Genomic DNA, 21,034 nt, shown 5'->3' on the forward strand with positions numbered 1-21,034 from the left:
CAGCGCAGCCATATTCCGCTCCGCCCTGCAGCCAAGGGGCGGCGCCCCCGAGGCGTCCGCCGCCCCCTCCCCGGAGCGTGGGCAGCAGGGACGGCGTCTGGGGGTCGCTTCCCGCCCGCTCCTCCGTGGGCGGGGCAGGGCGGGGCGGCTGCTGCGGGTCCCCCGCCTGCTCCCCACTGTGGGGGCCCGTGGCGCTACCAGCGCCCCCCCCCCCCCGCCCGGCTAAGGGTGAGACGTCACCCGCCCACCGGCCAGACTGCGAAGTAGGAGTAGGGGCGGGGGCGGCCCTCTGGCCATTCCTCCAATCACCTCTCGGCTCTGGCACTCAGCCCCGCCCCCTTGGGCGCTCCTACGGCTCCTCCCGCCCCTTTTTGCGCTCAGCCAATCAGTGGGCGGGGGAGATGAAGCGAAGCCTGCCCCCACCGGAAGACAAGGGAGTGACTGCTCTGCAACCTATCCGTACAGCCCCGTCTCCAGAGTTTTGCTCTACAGTGTTCGAGCGGAAGTGACGCACGCAAAATGCGTAGCCGAGCCTGAAGCCCGTTTCATCACAGGATGAGGGGGCGGGGCTCTGAGAGGTGATTGGATGAGTGAGCGGGGGGGCGGGCCTGTGCCAGAGTCTGGGAAGATGATTGGTGAAAAGTATTCCATGGCGCGGCCTGAGCCACAGCGGGGAAATGATTGGTAGCTCAGAGTAGCGGCAGCCGCTGGGAGAGACGTGGCGAAGAGGTGATTGGTCAGGGGGTGGGGTTTGTTTCCCCGGTGACGCGGCTGGGCTGCGGGTCCGACTCTGCGGTGGGGGGCGGCTGATGGCGGACGAGGCCGCCGGGGGCGCCCGCCGCGGCGGGGAGGAGCTGGAGGCGGCGGCGGCGGCGGAGCGGGGCCCGGGCGCGGCCTATCACATGTTTGCGATGATGGAGGATCTGCTGGAGAAGCTGAAGCTGCTGAACTACGAGGAGGAGGCGGCGGCGCTGCGGCGCCACCATTTGCGGCCCCTGTCCAGGTGACCCCTGACCCGGCCGGTGACCCCTGACCCCCGCTGCCGCCCCGGGACTCGGGCCCATTCTTCTCCCGCCCCACCCACACGCGGGGGAGGGGCAGGGGACGGTGTCCCCGGGAGCGGGGCCTGCTGGGATTGAAGGGGCGGCGCCCGCCCCCGGCAGCCGCAGCTCAGCACTGGGACGGGCTATGCTCTGCCAGCGTCGGGGGGTGGGGGGGGCTGGTTGTCTCTCACCCTCTTCTCCGTGCTGGGCACGGGGGCTGCTGGGTCTGACCCCTCCACAGTCTGGGTGCATGGGGATGTATGTGGGCCTCTTGGTAGCAACTGCCCCCCCCCCCCGGACCACACACACACACACCGGGGAGAGTAGGAGTGGTTTGTTGCTCGCTTCTTGGACGGGAGTGGGTTTTGTCGTGGACCAGGACCCTGTTGTGCCAGGCCCTGTACAGCCCAGGAAAAGAAAGATGGTCCCTTTCCCAAAGAGCTGACAATCTAAGCATGAGGTGGGAAAGAACGGGTTCAGACAGAACGGGGCGCACAAGGAAAGGGCAAGATATTCGTTAGCAGGATTGGCGCTGGTTGCAGTACGCAAGCTGTCTACTTATGCCCTGGTCTATGCTACAACCTTAAGTTGGTAGAACTACATCGCTCAGCAGTGTGGAAAATCCACCCCCCTGAGCAACATAGTTATACCGATCTAGCTATACTTTCCCATTGTCATAGGTAGCATCTTCATTAAGCCCTACAGTGCTGCAGCTGCAGCACTATAAAACTATGTCTACACTAGGGACCTTATGACACAACAACTGAACTGCTGCAGCTGTGCTGCTGTAAGGTCTCCTGTGTAGCCGCCCTATGCCAGCAGGAGAGAGCTCTCCCAAGGACATAATTAAACCACCCCCATCAAGTGGCAGTAGCTATGTGTCTCCTGCCGACTCAGCTCTGTCCACACTGGCGCTTTTGGCAGTCGGGGTGTGGTTTTTTTTGCACCCCTGACCGACAAAAATTTTACCAACAAAAGTGCTAGTGTAGACATAGCCTAAGTGTAGACAAGCCCTAACTCTTGTCAAGTTTATTAACTTCCCAAAAGTCTTGTTTCTTTTTCTTTGAAGTTTGTGTCTATTTTTAAAAATAAGTATTATGAGATATTCAGGTTTCATCTGCCTTGGATAACTACAGAGACTGGAGAACTAGTGAAATTATTACTTATACCGTATTAGCGCCCAAAGGCTTCCAATGGGATCAGGGACCCATACTGTTGTGTGAAGTAATTGCATCTAAGAGGATGTGCCAGTTCCTGCCCTGAAGAGTTTACAATCTAAGGTCTCAATCCTACAACTTGTTGTACATTGGCAGATTGCAGTGTTGTCAGCTCTCGTGATTTTTGTCAGAAGTCCCATGAAAATTGGTGTGTTCCTTAAAGCCCTAGCTTTGGAGTCATGGGAATATGAGATTCTTCATTTGTTTTTATATAAAAATAATCTAGCCCTTATTGTTCAGGCATAAAGTATGAAAATGTGATCCTAGTACATTGCAAACATTCAAAACACAGAAGGTAAATAAAAAGAACTCTGTTTTTGGTTTGGTTTGGTTTTAAATCTTACTATTTTTAATGCAGTTTTGTGACTTTGGTCCCTTTTTGGACAAGCATGCACAAGTCCCTCCAAGTGACAGGGTCTCTGTGCCCACTAATTTTAGGGGATCCTTCTTACCCTTTTCTGACATGGCTCATTAAACCATACCCTGACTTCAGAAGCTCTGGCAAAAGAAGGTTCAGTTTCAGGCTTAGTGATTGTAGGATGAGGATGGAGTGCACATTTGGCGGAAGACTCAGGGAAAGACTGTGCTGCCTTCCCAGTGTTGCCAATATCATTGTGGCATGCTGCACACTGCACAACACCTATGAGGCACGAGGAGAGCATTTTTGCTTGGAGTGGACTGTAAATGTTGCTGGTTTGCAGGCCCAATACAGCAACCAGAAAGTGCACCTGTCTTTAGTGGGGCTGGATCCAGGTAGGCAAAGGATATCAGACATGCCTTGTGTAACCTCATCCTAGGTTCACGTGGTGATGTAGATGAGGGTGTGTGATGTTTGTAAACTGTTATGAGCCTTGAAATGTATGTGCCACTGCTATATTTTATGTGGGCTTGGCAGTATACTGAGGTTTCGGTTGCTTGTATAAACATACTGCCCTGGGGAAGGGGTGAAGTCAGCATGAATTGAGTAACCATTTCTGGTGGTTTTGTGGTGGTGGTTGAATAAACAATGCATTTATTTCCGGGGGTGGGTATTGGAGGGTGTCTAAACAGTTGAAACCAGTGCTGTCGATTAATCGCAGTTAACTCACACGATTAACTCAAATTATTGTGATTAAAAAAATTAATTATAATCGCTATTTTAATCGCACTGTTAATCTGTAAAATACCAATTGAAATTTATTAAATATTTTGGATGTTTTTCTATGTTTTCAAATATACAGATTTCAATTACAACACAGAATACAAAGTATACACTGTTCACTTTTTATGATTATTTTTTATTACAAATATTTGCACTATAAAAATGATAAAAGACATAGTATTTTTTCAGTTTACCTCAGACAAGTACTGTAGTGTAATCTCTTTATCGTGAAAGTGCAACATACAAATGTAGATTTCTGTGTGTGTGTTACATAACTGCACTCAAAAACAAATCAATGCTGGCTACAAAAGTCCCATGCATTGCAAGGTATGTACGTGCCAGATATGCTAAACGTTCGTATGCCCCTTCATGCTTCGGCTGCCATTCCAGAGGACATGCTTCCATGCTGATGACACCAGTTAAAAAAAATAATGCGTTAATTGAATTTGTGACCGAACTCCTTGGGGGAGAATTGTATGTCTCCGGCTCTGTTTTACCCAATTTCTGCAATATATTTAATGTTATAGTAGTCTCAGATGACTCAGCACATTTTAATTTTAAGAACTCTTTCACTGCAGATTTGACAAAACACAAAGGAGGTACCAATGTGAAATAGCTACATCATTCAACCCAAGGTTTAAGAATCTGAAGTGCCTTCCAAAATCTGAGAGGGATGAAGTGTGGAGCATGCTTTCAGAAGTCTTTAAAAGAGCAACACTCCAGTGCAGAAACTACGGAACCCGAACCACCAAAAAAGAAAATCAACCTTCTGCTGGTAGCATCTGACTCAGATGATGAAAATGAACATGCATCGGTCCGCATTGTTTTGGATCGTTATCGAGCAGAACCTGTCATCAGCATGGACACATGTCCTCTGGAATGGTTGACGAAGCATGAAGGGACATATGAATCTTTAGCACATCTGGCATGTAAATACCTTGCAACGCTGGCTGCAACCGTGCAATATGAACACCTGTTCTCACTTTCAGTGACATTGTGAACAAGAAGCAGGCAACATTATCTCTTGCAAATGTAAAAAAACTTGTTTGTCTGAGTGATGGGCTGAACAAGACTGAGTGGACTCATAGGCTCTACAGTTTTACATTCTTTTATTTTTGAATGCAGTTATTTTTTGTACATAATTCTACAGTTTTAAGTTCAACTTTCATGATACAGAGATGGCACTACTGTACTTAGGTGACCTGAAAAATACTATTTTGTTTTTTACAGTGCAAATATTTGTAATCAAAAATAAATATAAAGGGAGCACTGTACACTTTGTATTCTGTGTTGAAATTGAAATCAATATATTAAAAAATGTAGAAAACATTCAAAAATATTTAAACAAATGTTTTATTATCGTTTAATCGTGCAGTTAATCGTGATTAAATTTTTAATCGCTTGGCAGCCCTAGTTAAAACCTAAAATTGGAAGCCCTAAGAATGTTTCCCAGTTATATTTTTTGTAGGCGGTTGAGCTTAAATATGGAGAGAGGTTTTATTAGAGAATCTGAATCCATATGAAACTTTTTCTAAAACTTGGACTTGTCCTATGTTACAACCAAAACAGTTTAAGAACAAAGCATACTACAGTAACATTGAAAAACCTCCTTTGCATAGATAGATTTTTTTTTTCTAAGAGGCTGGTGACTGAACAGCATAACAATGAATGGAGACGGCTAGTGAATTACAGAGGTGGGCACTACGACTATGCCCTGCTCCACAATCTGGCTGATCATTTGGAGTTTCTACCACCTGGTTTTCAAGCTTGACCAGCCTGGCGTGGATGAAAAGTTGGGCAAAAAAATCGATAATATGCTGAGCTAGGGTGTGCGTGCTATATAGCTGTAGAATTGACAGCCTCCCTCTCGCACCGCAGACAGCATACTGCGACTAAACAGGGGCCTAAGAAAATATAGCCATCCTCAGGGAGCTTTGTTGCCATTGGGACTTGTAATGAAAGCAGCCTAGGACACTACAGCAACGCCAACAGCAGTGAAACTCAAAACAGCGCTCCAGCATGACCGTTACAAACAGACTGGTAGCTTCCTGAAATATGCACTTGTGCCTGCTACCCAGATCCCTTTTTGTAACAATAAGCATCTTGTAAAATAAGCATGCTTTAGTAAATGCTAATCTAAACAAAGCTAGTTGCATCTCAGTTGTTTTTCCTCTCTGGGACTCTATCTTGGATCCCATGTGGTGTTGGGGAGCAGGGAAATGGCGCCACAGAAATGGCATTGCTTCTCTTCTCAACAGAAGCTAAATAAACCTCCTGCATGTAATATCTTCCGAAATAACAGTTAAATGGACCATAGCCCAAAATGTCTCCCATTTATTATAATAACAAAGAATGTGACTTCCACTTGCCAGGCACTGGGTCCTTCTGCATTGCCTCTTCCTCTTTGGGCTTCTTCCTTGGCCCCTCTACGAACAGTTCTTCCAAATGTCTAATATTTCATCTAATGAGCTTTCCTGATAAATGTAAGGAAGTCTTTTTAAGGAATGTAAGTTTTGAAAATTAGCCATTTGTTTTAGTATTCTCCTAGATGGGTTTATATTTAAATTTGGAATTAATTCTTTCCTGACTCTTTTTTTTTTTTTTTAAATTAGGGTTAACAGCCCTTTGATATTCATTATTTATTTATTTTGCTTATTGTTTTTCTATAGATTTATTACCAATTTTTTTCATTTGGCCACTCGTGGGAATTGAAACTAATTGTTTTCACACTGCATTTTTTTCCTTTAGTGAAACATTAGAAATCTACCATCAGTCAAATTAATGTTATTCTGTGTACAATTTGTTGGAAGGAACATTTTGCATAGACCCTTTCAAGGTAATCACTTGATGGTGATGTCTTTGGAATAATAGGGCCAGATTCTGATTTCATGGAAGTCAGCAGGAAGGGGGAAGAGAATTGAGCCCACTGTATTTTAAGGGTCTGAGAGTGCTGTAGAAGAGTTATTTGGGGTTTTATAAAAAGCAAGAGGCTAGCTCAATTCAGAGTAATTGAAACTGCATGAGCCAGGTGGAGAAGGAGGACCAAGGTCTGTTTGGTTCCACAGAGGACTCCAAAAACACTCTCAAATTATTTGCTCATTAAGACATACTTGTTGGTTGCTCATTCACTAAAGGCAGGAGATGTGAACTGCATGTAAAACCTGTAGTCTTTCTTTCTATGTGTGTCACATACATGATAGATACTAGTGGCTTGGGTGGTCTCATTTTGTGACCTTATTTATAGTGGAAGCTACTAAAAGTGAATAGCTTATCACAAACTAACTTGTTAAGGAAACTGCTTTCCAATGCTGTGTTGCCCTATAACTGAGGCTTCTAAGGTTCAGAGAATCCCATATTTAACTTTTTTCCCTTTTTAAACAGGCACTACTTTGCATTGCCCATTAATCCCGGCGAGCAGTTCTACATGTTTTGCACTCTTGCTGCTTGGCTGATTACTAAAGCAGGACATCCCTTCGAACAGCCACAAGAATATGATGACCCCAACGCAACAATATCAAACATACTCTCAGAGTTGCGATCATTTGTAAGTGTTGAAAATATTTTTGTGTTTTCAAAGGTGTGTTAGATGTGCTTATAAACTTTAGAAATGGTAGTAATTGCTTCTTCAATCTCTATGCTTACAATTCTGAAGACTTGACAGACTCTTGTTAGTTGTAAGTTTCATACCATGAAACTTAACATGAAGCTTATAAAGTCTGGGGCCACTAATTCCCTGTAGTGAACTGCAAAAATGGCTTCATTCTACAGTAAGCTTTCTCTTAACCTTGATTGCTATTATCACACACACGCAGCTCTGAGTAGTTCATAGATTCCAAGGCCAGAAGAGACTGTTACGATCATCTAGTGAGTCTGAGTGCCTGTATAACACCGGCCATAGAACTTCCCCAAAATAATTCCTAGATCATAACTTTTAGAAAAACCTTCAATCTTGGTTTAACAATTGCCAGGGATGGAGAATTCACCACGACTCTTGGTAAATTGTTCCAATGGTTAATTGCCCTCACTGTTAAAAATTAATGCCTTTTTTTCCAGTCTGAATTTGTCTAGCTTCAGCTTCCAGACACTAGGTCTTGTTATACATCTGTTGCTCTCCTCAGGATACCCAGAACTGTAAGCAACTGTTGGTTCAAGCTGGAGCTTGAATGTCTACACTGCAGTTTTATAGCCCCACAGCCCAAGGCCCTCAAGCCAGAGTCAACTGACGTGGGCCAGCCGGGAGTGTTTTATTACAGTGTAAACATATCCTGTGTCACTCCTCTGCCACAGCAACTGAGAGCTGTGCTGTTGCTAAACTGTGTCTCAGCTCCCTTTTGACACTCCAGTCTATCTGCCTTGCCAGCAAACTCCGCGAGACTCTGCCAGTCCAAACCTTGCCTTGCAGGTAACAATCAGTGAACCCCAGTTTCTCTGTTCCCCAGAAACATTTCCCTGCAGTTTCCAGTCCCTCACTGTAAACACACACAAATTATTAAGGTCACTGTCGCCAAAGAGGCAGAGCGGTCATCAGCCTAAGTATATTATCAGTGCTATGACCTTTATCCATCAAACTTGTAATATCATCAAAAAGATACATTAAGTTAGTTGGTACCTAAGTTACCACTAATTTTTTAGTTCTATGATCAGTTCCTCTTTATCTGTCAAGACAAGGTCCACTACTCATTTGTGCTTATATGTTGCCTGCTTTAAGCTGTAAATAACTCTCTCTCTCTTTTTCCTACTTAATAAACCCTTAATTAGTTTACTATAGAATTGGCTACCAGTGTTTGTCTTTGGTTGCATGTTGGATGCAACACTTTTTGAATCAGAAATTCCAAGGATATTCTGTTACCAGGACAGTATATGTCACTCTGATTGAAGTTCCCATGATCACATAGGGTTTTTTCCCCAAGACATTATAGTTAGGCACGTAAGAAGCTGGTCATTCTGTTCCGTTGTGTGATTTGGTGTTCTCTAGCGGACACCAACTAATACCCCATCTCATGTTTTATCTGCATTCACTATCATTTTCTTCCAAGTTATCAGTGACTGGGAAACAGCTAATGCCATTTTTTACCTAGAATGCCTCTCTCCCTCCCCTTTTATATATGTCCTTCCTAAATAGTTTGCAACTGTCATGCTGTCTGGAGTGGTTCACAGCCGTGATTGCCATCCTCAGAACAGACTGTCAAAGCCGGACAGACACAGCAAACTGATGGTGTGCATTGTAATTAGGTTTCACCAACCCAGTAACAAATGTGAACTCCTGGATCACTGTAACAGTCTTATCATGGAGTCACAGACAGCCCCTTGAGCACTCTAGTCTATCTTGCCATCCAGGTGAACTGGACTTAATGATAAATGGTCACTTAAACCAAAACTCACAAAATATTCAGGTTGCTCCCAGTCCCAAGAGACCGATCGCTTACCTCAGATCAATTTGTACCTTAGATCTCACACCAAAGACAACACTGGTAGCCATTTCTATAGTAAACTAATTAAGGATTTATTAAGTAGGAAAAAGAGAGAGAGAGTTATTTACAGCTTAAAGCAGGCAACATATAAGCACAAATGAGTCACAGTCTATGGTTCCAAAAGGTGACAGAGATGCAGTAATCTATCCACTGAATGTTTTTAGGGCTAACCCAGAATGACTCTGTGGGGGTCTCTGCTTTTTGTTTCTTAGCTCAACCCCTGTGAGAGCTCAAGCAGCAAAGAGAGATTCAATTTCTCCTTGTCAGGGACTTTTATCCAAACTGATGAGATGAGTTCATGCGTAGGTCTCTCCTTCCTGGAGGGAGTATGGAATGCAATCAGCAAAGTCTCTGTCCTTTGATGCTACATGATACGTCATGTGCCTTCAGTGGGCAATGGATGAGCACTTTACCTTAATCAGTGCTCCTTTTCCTGTTTGGTGAGTTACACAATTACAGAGGTTTACAGTGCAAATACTCAAGATAACTTTATACCATGGGCCATAAAGATTATGAAATGCTGGTAGGATGCATATATATATATATATATATATATATATATATATATATATATATATATATATATATATATATATAATAATCACTTATAAAGTCTAAACACATCCATAGCAATTTAACATCTAATATCTATTTTAGTAATGCCAACACGCAGGTAAGCAAGACTGGTTTCCAGCTATGCATCTGTAACTGTTCAGGGAGGCCTGGGGCCATGGCACAAGCTGGCACTTGGTCTGCAAGCATCACGATAACCATTGATTTTAACATTGCAGTCATGTGAATCACTGCACCAGGTTTCAGTAATACCAGCTAGAATAAATTTATGATAATTAAATGAGTGATTCCAATTGCTCTTATTTGTTACCTAGGCTCTTAGTATTGGTGTATAGGCAATTCAGGAATTTCTTCTCTTCGTGTTCTTTGCTTCCTTGAAAAATTTTGTTCTCAACCTCTCTTTTTGTGTTAAGTGAGTGTTTATATCATCCCTCTTTTTAACCTTCCCCTTTTGTTTTTAGTTTAACGCCCCCCTGCTAGACGGTTTGTCCCTCAGGAGATTAGCCAATCTTCTAAGGGGAGAGAGGGCTGAAGTTTGGATGGCCTCCACCTCAGTAGAAGAGGAACCAGTGTTCCGCAAAAATAGTTGAGTTTAGCATTCTGTAAAATGGGTTAAATCAGACTTACTTTTTTCCATTGCTACAAAAGGTGCCTGGGAAATACACTGTTATATACACACTGAAGATTTTTCTCTTAAAAAATGTTGTACAAATGTTAATGTTCCTACTCCTGTTGAAATCAATGGTTAAAATTCCCATTGATGTTAGTGATTCAGAATTAGGCTCATACTTTGGAGTTCTTTATTTTTCTATTAAGGAATAAAAGTCTGACACAAACTGCTCTGTTAACAGGAACTATAGGGAAATGTTTTTCCAACAAAGTTGGAATTAAATTAAAAGAATTAAAATTGAATTAAAAGAAAGAACTGATGAGGATAGATATTCCATGGACAGCAACTACAGGAGGGTTACAACCAGACAATACTCCACAACCAATAGCTATTCAAAACCTATTGTAAAAAGAGAAACTATATAATGAATACTCTGTTTTAAAATATTTAAAGTGACGACATCTTATGGAAACGTCTAATAATGGAGCATCTCCTTGGAATGGTAAGGATGTTCTTCCATAAACAAAAAGGACAGTAATAAACAGAAAAATTATAAACAAGAACATGAGCAGACCGTATGCTGGTGAGAACCTGCTGCTTCTCCTCCCATACCCTATTTTCTGCTCTGTTTGTTCTTTGCCTGTTTCTCATTTACCCTTACCTGCCTCCTTGCCCATTTAGCTGCCTTGCTGCTCTTGATTCTCCACAATCGTTGTTACCTTCTCAGAGATACTCCCAGGACTCCCACCTCTCATTAGCTATTGATTTCTCCCTCCCCATTTGGCTGCAGATTTTTTTCCCCAAGGATGTGGGGGGTGGTGTGGTCACTTGAGGGGTTCCTTCTGTACCATTCTGTTAGTTTCTTTCATAAGTTGTGGAAGTTCCTATCATTGTTCTCCCTAAAATTGGCGACAGCCTTACCTTATGCAGCTCTTAGAGGCTCATGTATCACTGCTGAATCATGACGTAAATATTTTAGCAAAAATACTAGCTAGCTGATTGCAGTCCATGCTCTCAGTTTATGTAAACCCAGATCAAACTGGATTCATTAAAGATAAACAAATTCAGATGCTATTCAGTGAGTCCTTGGAATAATCCGTAATTCCAGATCAAAACAAGATCCCCCATTTGTTTTGTTATCACTTGACACAGAGAGCGAGCTTTAGAAACGGACGGTTACACTCTATTCTAAGCCATGTCCTGTATAGAAGTTGGCCCTCCAGTTCCTTAAATGGATAAATGCTATTTACACAAGCCCAAAAGGAACTGTGCGAGTTAATAGGACTAAATCTCCCCTCTTTGAATTACAGACAGCCTAGGCAGGGGTGTCCATTGTCTTCTTTACTTTTTTCGCTGGCCATGGAGCTGTTTAAACAGGAGATAGATTATTGTTCCTATCACAGGAATAGAATTTGAAGGAACACTTCAGAAAATAGCTTTATTTGCTGATGATATGAAATTATTTTTATCTAACCCAAACATTTCCTTAAAACTCGTATTTAAAGAAATTCATGACTTTGGGAAAGCGTCTGGACTCAAAGGAAATTGTCACATCTGAAATGCTAGCTATCTATATATTTGCCAGACTCTGAAGTCCTTCCAGAAGATATTTGGGTACAAATGGACAACAAATTCTATAAAATACCTATAAAATACCTGGGAATTCAAATCTCAAACAACCTAGAGCACCGTGATTTAAATGTCAAACCACTATTTCAGCAAATAAAAAAGATCTGCAGTGCTTGGGGAAGTATGCAGTTTCTTGTTTGGGAAAAATAATCACAATCAAAATGAATATTTTGCCAAAGATTTCTTTCCTGTTTCAAGATTACAGAAATATAAAGAATGTTAGTATTTATATGGAATAAGAAACGACCAAGAGTGAGCGCAGATACTTTGTGCAAATTCATTGAACAGAGTGGCCTAGCTGTTCCAAATACTCTCTGATGGTACTGTCAAGCCAGCCATCTCAAAGCAATAATGGGTTGGGGATGCTCAAACTCAGCCAAACACAGGATCTTTATGGAACAAGAAAATTGTAGCACTATAAATATTTCTAGAGTACCACAGATTATGGTGGTTGTTATTATTAATTAATAATAATTAATAAATATCCTCTTTCCCTTCAAAAATAGCAACAGTTATTCTGTGGGTTGGGGATAGAACTATAAATAAATTATTTTCGCTCACCAATGACACCTATTGGTTCAAGATCTGGATATTTGCAGAGAGTTTTAAAGAATGGGGAAGCCATTGACTACATATGGTTGGCCAGCTATTCAGCAAAGAAACTTTTCTAACTTATTTAGAGATTGAAACTAACTTTAACCATCCTACTCTCCAATGGTACCACTACTTTCAAGTGTGACTTTATTTGTCCCAACTTTCTAGAAAAACTGTCATGTACAGAAAGCTAACTTGAATAGAAGTGATGGAGTCAGGCCAGTTAGGAAACATAAAAATAACTACCGGTAATTTTACATGAGTCTTTGCAGACAACTTTCCTAACAAAAACATGTCCATATATGATCTGTTGGGGAAAGGGCCTGGACAGACAAATTACCCCAGAGGAATGAGATTTGAGCTGGAAAAGAGGACTGTCACTCTCGCTCTGTTGCATAAAAGAAAGTTTCTTAAGATACTGTTTGAATGGTACCACATGCCAGTCAGGTTAAAAATTTATCCCCATTCCATCTTTATATCTATATTGGAGAAATTGTGGTGAAAGAGATTTTATGTCCAGTCATTAGAGAGTATTGGGATGTGATTCATAATCAAATATTACAACTTGTTGGATACTTAATGCTCCTGCGGCTTTCTGGTGGAAATGGTCACACAAAAGGGAATGAATTAATTTCTCATCTGCTAGTAGCTGCTCAGCTGTTGATAGCCTCTCATTGGAAAAAGAAAAATAGTGCGTCCAACTCTAGAGGAATTGTTCAAAAAATATGGAAAAATTAATGTATGAATTATGTACCCATCAAAACAGAGGGTACATAGCCATTTAGATTTATTCAATACTCCGTGTGTTCATCTGCCAAAAAAAACCCCAGTATACCTGGCCAATTTTTTCAATAGACATGCCTAATTTTTGAAATATATGTAATTAGAGATTTCACATCATTTAATAAAATCACTAGAAACAGTGTGGAGTACTGTAAATATGCTCACTCTGTAATGTGGTAATACACTGTTAAATAGAAAGATCTGATGATTGTATTACAGAATAATGTTTCTCTAAACAAAAGCACATTTATTATAATTATTGTTTTGTCTCTGATATTTACATGACAAGAATTTGTAAACCTGTTAAAACTTCCTAAATAAAGAAATAGTTAAATAAAAGTGGGTAGAAATTTGTAGAAGCACCATATGCTGTGAACACTTTGGTAATAGTCAAGAAAATCTGGTTACCTGTCTGAAAGAAAACATTCATAATTGCTGGCCAGTGATCTTGTATTTGTTTGTTTTAGGGGAGGTCTGTGGATTTTCCTCCTTCAAAGTTAAAGGCAGGTTATGGAGAGCAAGCATGTTATGTTCTTGATTGTTTAGCTGAAGAAGCCTTGAAACATACTGACTTTAGCTGGAAAAGGTATAGTGTACTTATAAGAATCCCCCTGTATGACTTGTTTTCAAATGAACAAATGCTAATTGTACAGGATGACAGACCTCGTGTACATTAATGAAGCCAGAACAAATAAGTGTTAAATCTTTATTTGTAGTTACACAGGTTCAAAAGATTAGTTCAGTCAAGCTTGTAACAGTAGGACAAATGAATTCCAAATGCACTACCACTCAATTTGGTGGAGTTACACCAGAGCTGAATTTGGACAATTTTTTTTCCCTTTCATTTAACTAGATTAGATTAGCTGGGTTAGTTTAAATGCTCTCGTTTATCTTCCTCTATAGTATTATCTTTTGCTAGTCAAACACTTGGGTAGTGACCTATTGATTGATGTCTTGTTATAACCTCTCAATACCTAATTTCTGACTCTTTCAATGGTAAGTAAAGTAAACTTTAGTGTCTAGATGCAATTAAACAATAAGATCAGTACATATTGTGATGAGAAGGAAAATTTGGGAGAAAGGTGAGCAGAGAGGAATTTCCAAGAAGTGAAATTTTGTTTAAAAACACTTAAAAAAATATCCTTAGTTTGGCTCTGAAATGGTACAGAGGAAATGAATTTAATGACTAACATATACTGTTTACTATTATGTATCACTTAAACATTGTCAATAAGACAAAAATTAATCTGTAGTGACTCATGCTTGAAGCTTGTAAGATTAAGTCACAAGTGAAAATGAATCTGAACCTAATCCCTAGGTGTCTTCACAAGAGAGAAACTGTACTGTTTGGCACAATAGTGAATCCATGTGTTGAGTTCTAAGGCTAGACTAGTGAAAATTTTTCAGGTCAAGTCTGTAATGTGTTGTGTCTATGTAAATTCCTCATCACTGTGCTTCATTATACCTGGGCATAGTCAGCATCCATAACTCTCTCCTAATAATTTTGTTTGTTTATAATTCTTCTTGAGAAGTACATTTATTGTTTGTTTTGAAAGCTGAATGTTCTGAGAACATGTATGTTGTTTCAGACCAGCATACCCAACAGAGGAGCTAGAAGAAGAAGCAATAACAGAAGATGATGCAGAATTGACACTTAATAAACTGGAGGAAGAAATTGAGGTAGGTCCATATGATTTTTTCCAGTTATACTTCTCAACGGTGAGCTTTTTGTTCTAGTGTTCTTTATTTTATTGTTTTGATATTGTCCACACCCTCATCTTTTTTTTCCCTAGACTTTCCTGTGTTGTCAGCTCCTCTTTACTTCCTCTTGTTCTCATTTTAATTTAATTTAATTTAATTTAGAGCATAGTGCTCTAGACTGTAAACCTGGCAGAGCATCTGTCTTTATCTGCATGTACAAGTATTGTAAAGCATCATAGACATTTATGGTGGTATAGAAATAAATACATTATTTACTATGGGACTGAATCCTGAGATGCTTTGTTTCTACTGAGGCAAACTCTTATTGATGTTAATTGGAGTTTTTGTTTGAGCAAGGACTTCAGGAACTGGCCTATTGCTAAAAAGTCACACACCACTTCACAAATGCAGGGCCCAATCCTAAAACCCTTATTTACACAAATAGTCTAGAACCTAAATGTGAGTTACGGAACAAGATATATTTCTTGAATGAAGCATTTGCAACCTGAGTCCAATCCAACTCCAAATGAAGTCTTTCCACAGACTTGAATTATTAGTAGTACTCAGAAAGAAAAACAGTGCATACAGAGGTAGGCCTTGTACATTTTAATTATTTCTGTTGTAAATGGTTTCTATGCTGATTTACTTTGGTGTTTCTTTTTCGGTTAAGATGGAAAATTCCTATCGCCTAGTTCCTAAATATAAAGATTATTGTAAGGCTGCATTGTTAACAAAAGATTGTGAAACCTGGACTTAAGATGTACAAATGTATTTTTAATTTCTTCTGATGGATGGATGTTGAGTGGCTGTTTGGTTGCTAAAGGTCTTTTTCACTCAGATATTTTTATAGGACTTGAGTCTAATTTTCCATAAACTGGTGGTATGACATCATCACAGGATCTTTTCATCTGGATGAGATCATGTCAGCATCTTCAAAAGTGGCCTCCATTCTGTGTTTTTGATTTTCTTGGAGTCATGGATATGCAGCCTCTGTGGCATGCAAGCATTGAATATTTTTTTTAATTGCTGGCTTAAGGAGTACTTTTCCCAAATATGATGCTAGCTAAACATGACCTAACTCAAACATGTGTTAGCCTGGCACCTGATTTGTCAAAAGGCATTGGAGGGAGGTGAGGCCAGGCTGAGTATGCGCAATTCACAAGCCAAAAGAATTAAGGGTAAAGTAAAAAAGCCTCTCCTGTTGGGTCAGCAAACCACCTGAGGGAAGACTTGTGTTCTTGAGACTTAAGGCCAGGCAGTTTAGGGAGAGGAAGTCAAGATATTGACTAAAGTGTTATGGAAGCCTTTTGGCCAGCCTCCCTGCCCCCGGAGGACAAGGTCCAACTAGTGAGAAGTACTGTGTTAATAATGTCATCTGGCTCTTTGACTGACTGCAGTCCCAGCTCCTATGGCAGAAGAGTCTAGAGGACTGCAAGAGTTGAAGAGTTTGTAAACCCCTGTTATCTTATGTATGGCTTTTTCTTTCTTTCTTTTTTTCCTTTTTGTTTTTATTAGTTGGGAGACATCCTAGCCTTACCTTCTTTAATCTTAAGGTAGGAAAGTGTGGTTGTATAGGTGCATGTGTGTATGAGTATCCATAAAATCTACACAGGGAAGGCACAAAAAAGAAAGTTCCCCAGATTTTAAAAAATCCTAAACTCAGTCTCCTAAGTGTTCAGTAAAAGTGTGTTCTGTGTCTGAGAATCCTAAGAAACTTAACCTGTCAGCTGTAAACTGTTAAGAATTGTCAGACTTCTACTCACTAGAGTATTTTGTTGAGGTTGTGTGATCTATGTTGGTGGCGAGGAATACCACACAGTTGAAATCTAAGGAGGAATCTTATATTTGACTTTGAGGTTGTGGTTTAGAAGACTTTAATCAATAATTTGGTTTCAGTTATAAAATGTTCAGCCAGCTCTAAATTTTGATTTCATTGCCAATGGTAAAACTCCTTAGTTGGGGTTTTCACCAATGGAAAACCACCTCCTTTGATTCCTTTTTGGAATTATAAGGAATATTTGTTGTATTAATGTAATGATTTAATTCCAATCCAATATACTTTAACTTTTAATTCAGTTTAGTAGTGTTAATAGTTTAGTTTTAGTGATATGCTTTCTTGATTTTAAGTGTAATCGTTTTAATAAAATTTATAAAACTGGTACTGAATCATATTTCTTTTAATAAGTAACAAGGGTGAAGACTCCTTGGGGAATATTAGCTGGTCAATCCTAAAACCCCAGTTTAGACTTTGGGTCTCACAACTATTATTATTTATTTTTTATTATTTATATTATGGTAGTGCTCAGTCACAGACCAGACCCTCGCTGTGTTACATGCTGTACAAATAAATGTCAAACAGTCCCTGCCTGGCAGAGCTTAAAGGTAACTGGATTGTGCCTAAGGACCAAATTTTGCACTGGCATGAAGTGTAGATTTAGTCATTTGCACCAATACTAAACTGATCCTTGGAGTAGATCTGCCTTGTGTATGTTAATGTAAGATATTGTGTCACTTGTTGAGCTGAATGGAATGTAACTTCCGTTTGACAAATGAATTAAGGCTGTGGTTTTTCAAGAGTCTTGGGAACTGGACACCCAGCTCCCTTATTTTCCCCTTAAAATCCCAGCTAAAATCTAACTTCTATAAAAGAAACATACTACCCAAAGATGCTGCATGTGCTTATATGAATTTTGATAAACACAAGCTGCACTTTCAAAAACTACATGATATTTTACAAAAACTTGAAAAATATTATTTGTTCTGCTTCAGTTCAGGAAAAGCTGAAGGAAAATAATGCAATATTTACTAATGAAATGTTTTGCAACATTTCTTTTAAGGAAGAAGAGACAGACAATGAAGAGAACTTTATTGATCTGAACGTTCTAAAGGCACAAACCTATAGATCAGTAAGTTATTACCTATTAACACCCTGATAAAGTATGGCAGATCTTAACATCTTAAACCATAACTTATTTACATCGGTTTTACAATTTATTATGAATAAAGGCTGTCACTTGATTTTCATCTGAAAATATTAATATAATATAAATAGCAAAAACATACTAACTATAGAGGACCAACTTATTTTAAAAGACACAAATCAAGTTTCTAAATTACAGAATCTCTTAAAGTTATACAAATCTTGAAGTATCAGCTTCCAAGAACTTAAATAGCACCTTGTTTCTATGTACGTATTTTTTTTTAATTGGGTCTAAAATAGTTTCATGTCTGTTATCTTACTGGTAATGCATTACTCATTCATTTTAATACTTAGTAAAATCAGATAAGATGTTTTAAATCCTAATACTTACAGGTGCAAAGAAACAACAATAAATCATAAAATAATATAAATCAAATAGTTGTAAATTTTCCTAACCATGAATATTTCTCCCTGTTCTGAATGTCTTAAGCCATTGTAACTTGATCACCTAGCAATTGTTTTCTATTGAAATGTTTGTTTAGGATATGAATGAATCCACAAAACAAGAAGAGATTTTAGAGTCCACAACAGATGCAGCAGAATGGAACCTGGAAGTGGAACGTGTTCTTCCACAACTGAAAGTTACAGTCAGAACTGACAATAAGGTGTGTAAGAGCATGTGTATGTTTTGGTATAAATGAATTGAATAAGCAGTTTATGATGAATATCTGCCATTTTTATATATCCCAATCTTTAAAAAAACACTGAATAGTTTACAGTGAGATGTTCCAAAACTACCTGTAGCTTGCTGTCCCCGGTAAGAGATCTGAGAGAGAGAGAATTGTTTATTTTAATGTTTTTCTAACATTCTACAGTAATTTATACTGTACTAATATCCGAGCATTTCAGTCATTTGCTAATGTGTAATTTAATTCCAGTGGAAACTTTTAAAACATGGAAAACACTTTTCAGATTGAACCTTTAATTTAGCTTGTAATAAAAGGTTTTTTTGGGACAGTTACAGAAATACAGCAAACACATGGAGTACTATTGGATGGTACGTTTGTGTCAGCCACATGAGAGATGTAGATTCTACTTCAGAGGTGGGCAAACTACGGCCTGCGGGACCGTCCTACCTGGCCCTTGAGCTCCTGGCCGGGGAGGCTCGCCCCCGGCCCCTCCTCCTCTGTCCCCCTTCTTCTGTAGTGACGCTGCGCACGGCCAGGATGGCTGGCTCCATCCCGGCAGTGGGGCTGCGAGCTCCTGCCGCTCTGAGAGGCATGGTAAGGGGGCAGCAGTGGGGAGGGCTGGGTAAGGGGTTCCGGGGGCCAGTCAGGGAGCAGGGGGTGGTTGACCTTTGAGGGCTCAGCCAAGTGCTAGTTCATCATTTAGCAGCAAGGCATTCCCTGGGAAATATCCCACCCTCTTACTCCACCACCTCAACCAAGCTTCATAATCATTCATTGCTGTGTACAATATGAAACAGTTTGTTTAAATTTTTTTAAAACTTATACTGTACATAATATCTTTTGTCTGGTGAAAAAAATGTCCCTGGACCTAAATTCCCGTCCACCCCCCATTTACATTAATTCTTATGAGGAAATTGGATTCGCTTAACATTGTTTCGCATAAAGTTGCATTTTTCAGGAACATAACTACAACGTTAAGTGAGGAGTTACTGTATGTGCAAATCCAAAGTACTTCTTAACAAAAAACTAAAACAACCCAATCCTGTAAATTTGACATCACAACCAATTTTCACCAAACCAACAAAAAGTCACATGTGTAACCTAAGGTCTGCTGCCAAACTTTAAGCCTCTACTACCTGCCAGTGTAAAATTCATCTTTTCTTTTTGCAGCCTTTGCCTAATTTCTGAACAGATTGTGTTGGACATGAGCAAGATTATAGGCAATAAGCCTCAGAGGTGTAACAGCTGCTAGAGCTCTGATCTGTGCTGGTCTCATCTCATATAGGCACCAGTCTAGCAAAACACTGAAGCACACCTGTATTCTCATTGAAGTTAGTGCAGCTACTCATGCTTAAAGTATTTTGCCACATTGGGCCATGGTTTGGTGTGCGGATTTTAGAAAACGGAGTAATATTTTATAAGGTATTTTTCTCAAATCTATATGTCGCTTATGTATGTTTGCTGTCATCCGTACGTTTTTCTCCCCCCCCCCCTTTCTTTCCCCTGCCCTTACAAAGAAGGGGGTTAGGTAGTCTTGCTTTTTCATTTCCTTCCTCTCTTCTCCTGATGACTCTGGAGGTGAATTGGAAAGGGAAGATCTGACCATTTGAACATTGGCAGGTCTTTTGACATTTTAGCTATGCCCTCTTTCTCTGCCTGAGACCTAGCAGAGTTCATGGAGTTGTAATCAATAGTCTCAATATTTGTGTCTGGAAGGCCCCATCACAATGTTTTGTAGCAGAAGAACTTTAATGAAGATCAAATACACTCCAGAGAGTATGGCCTCAGACATGTTCAGTATTTGGTTTTGGACATGAATGTCACAGTGTGACATTTAAGAGTCTGATAAATTACTTCACCATAAAGCAGCTGCCTGAAGGGATGGAATATGGCAGCTGTGCAACTGCACACAGCAACAGTACTCAATGGATATGGGCAGGTAGGACAATAGCTTTGAGTCACATACAAGCCTCTTTAGCTCTTTCATGCTTATGCTGTTATCTGAATTTATAATCTAGGCATTTTATTATCTTTCTGATGTATTGTTAGGATTGGAGAATCCACATAGATCAAATGCATCAGCACAAAGATGGAATCGAATCTGCTTTAAAAGAGACGAGGGTATGTCTTGTACATTCAGAGTACTCTACTGGTCTTCCAGCATTTTTTTAACTGCCTTCTTTGCCCTGGTCTACACTATGAGTTTAGGTCGAATTTAGCAGCGTTAGATGGATTTAACCCTGCACCCGTCCACACAATGAAGCCATTTTTGTCTACTTAAAGGGCTCTTAAAATCGATTTCTGTACTCCTCCCTGATGAGGGGATTAGCGCTGAAATCGACATTGCCAGGTCGAACTTGGGTTAGTGTGGACGCAATTTGACAGTATTGGCCTCCAGGAGCTATCCCAGAGTGTTCCATTGTGACCGCTCTGGACAGCAATTTCAACTCAGATGCCCTAGCAAGGTACACAGGAACAGCACCGGGAACTTTTGAATTTCATTTCCTGTTTGGTCAGCGTGGCGAGGTCATCAGCAGAGGTGACCATGCAGTCCCAGAATCGCAAAAGAGCTCCAGCATGGACCAAACGGGAGGTACTGGATCTGATCGCTGTATGGGGAGACTAATCCGTGCTATCAGAACTCCGTTCCAAAAGACGAAATG

At 40.4% G+C, this 21,034-nt stretch overlaps 1 protein-coding gene across 2 annotated transcripts in view; it reads left to right on the forward strand.

Annotated features, from left to right (window-relative positions):
- The first annotated feature begins 761 nt into the window (after positions 1 to 761).
- The window catches only part of IFT57 (intraflagellar transport 57), a 34,014-nt gene continuing 13,741 nt past the window's right edge, over positions 762 to 21,034 (forward strand). Inside the window, exons 1-7 of one of the 2 annotated variants that reach the window (XM_084652119.1) lie at positions 763 to 1,003; positions 6,783 to 6,945; positions 13,529 to 13,647; positions 14,651 to 14,741; positions 17,600 to 17,668; positions 18,225 to 18,347; positions 20,421 to 20,492. In XM_084652119.1, coding sequence (XP_084508245.1) covers positions 810 to 1,003; positions 6,783 to 6,945; positions 13,529 to 13,647; positions 14,651 to 14,741; positions 17,600 to 17,668; positions 18,225 to 18,347; positions 20,421 to 20,492 — 831 coding nt within the window. In that variant the 5' untranslated portion in view covers positions 763 to 809. Of the gene's footprint in view, positions 1,004 to 6,782; positions 6,946 to 13,528; positions 13,648 to 14,650; positions 14,742 to 17,599; positions 17,669 to 18,224; positions 18,348 to 20,420; positions 20,493 to 21,034 lie in introns of both variants that reach the window. The other variant, XM_084652120.1, reaches the window with a different exon arrangement.

This window comes from Lepidochelys olivacea, assembly GCF_965140295.1.
Source record: "Lepidochelys olivacea isolate rLepOli2 genome assembly, chromosome: 1".
Lineage (NCBI taxonomy): Eukaryota > Metazoa > Chordata > Testudines > Cheloniidae > Lepidochelys > Lepidochelys olivacea.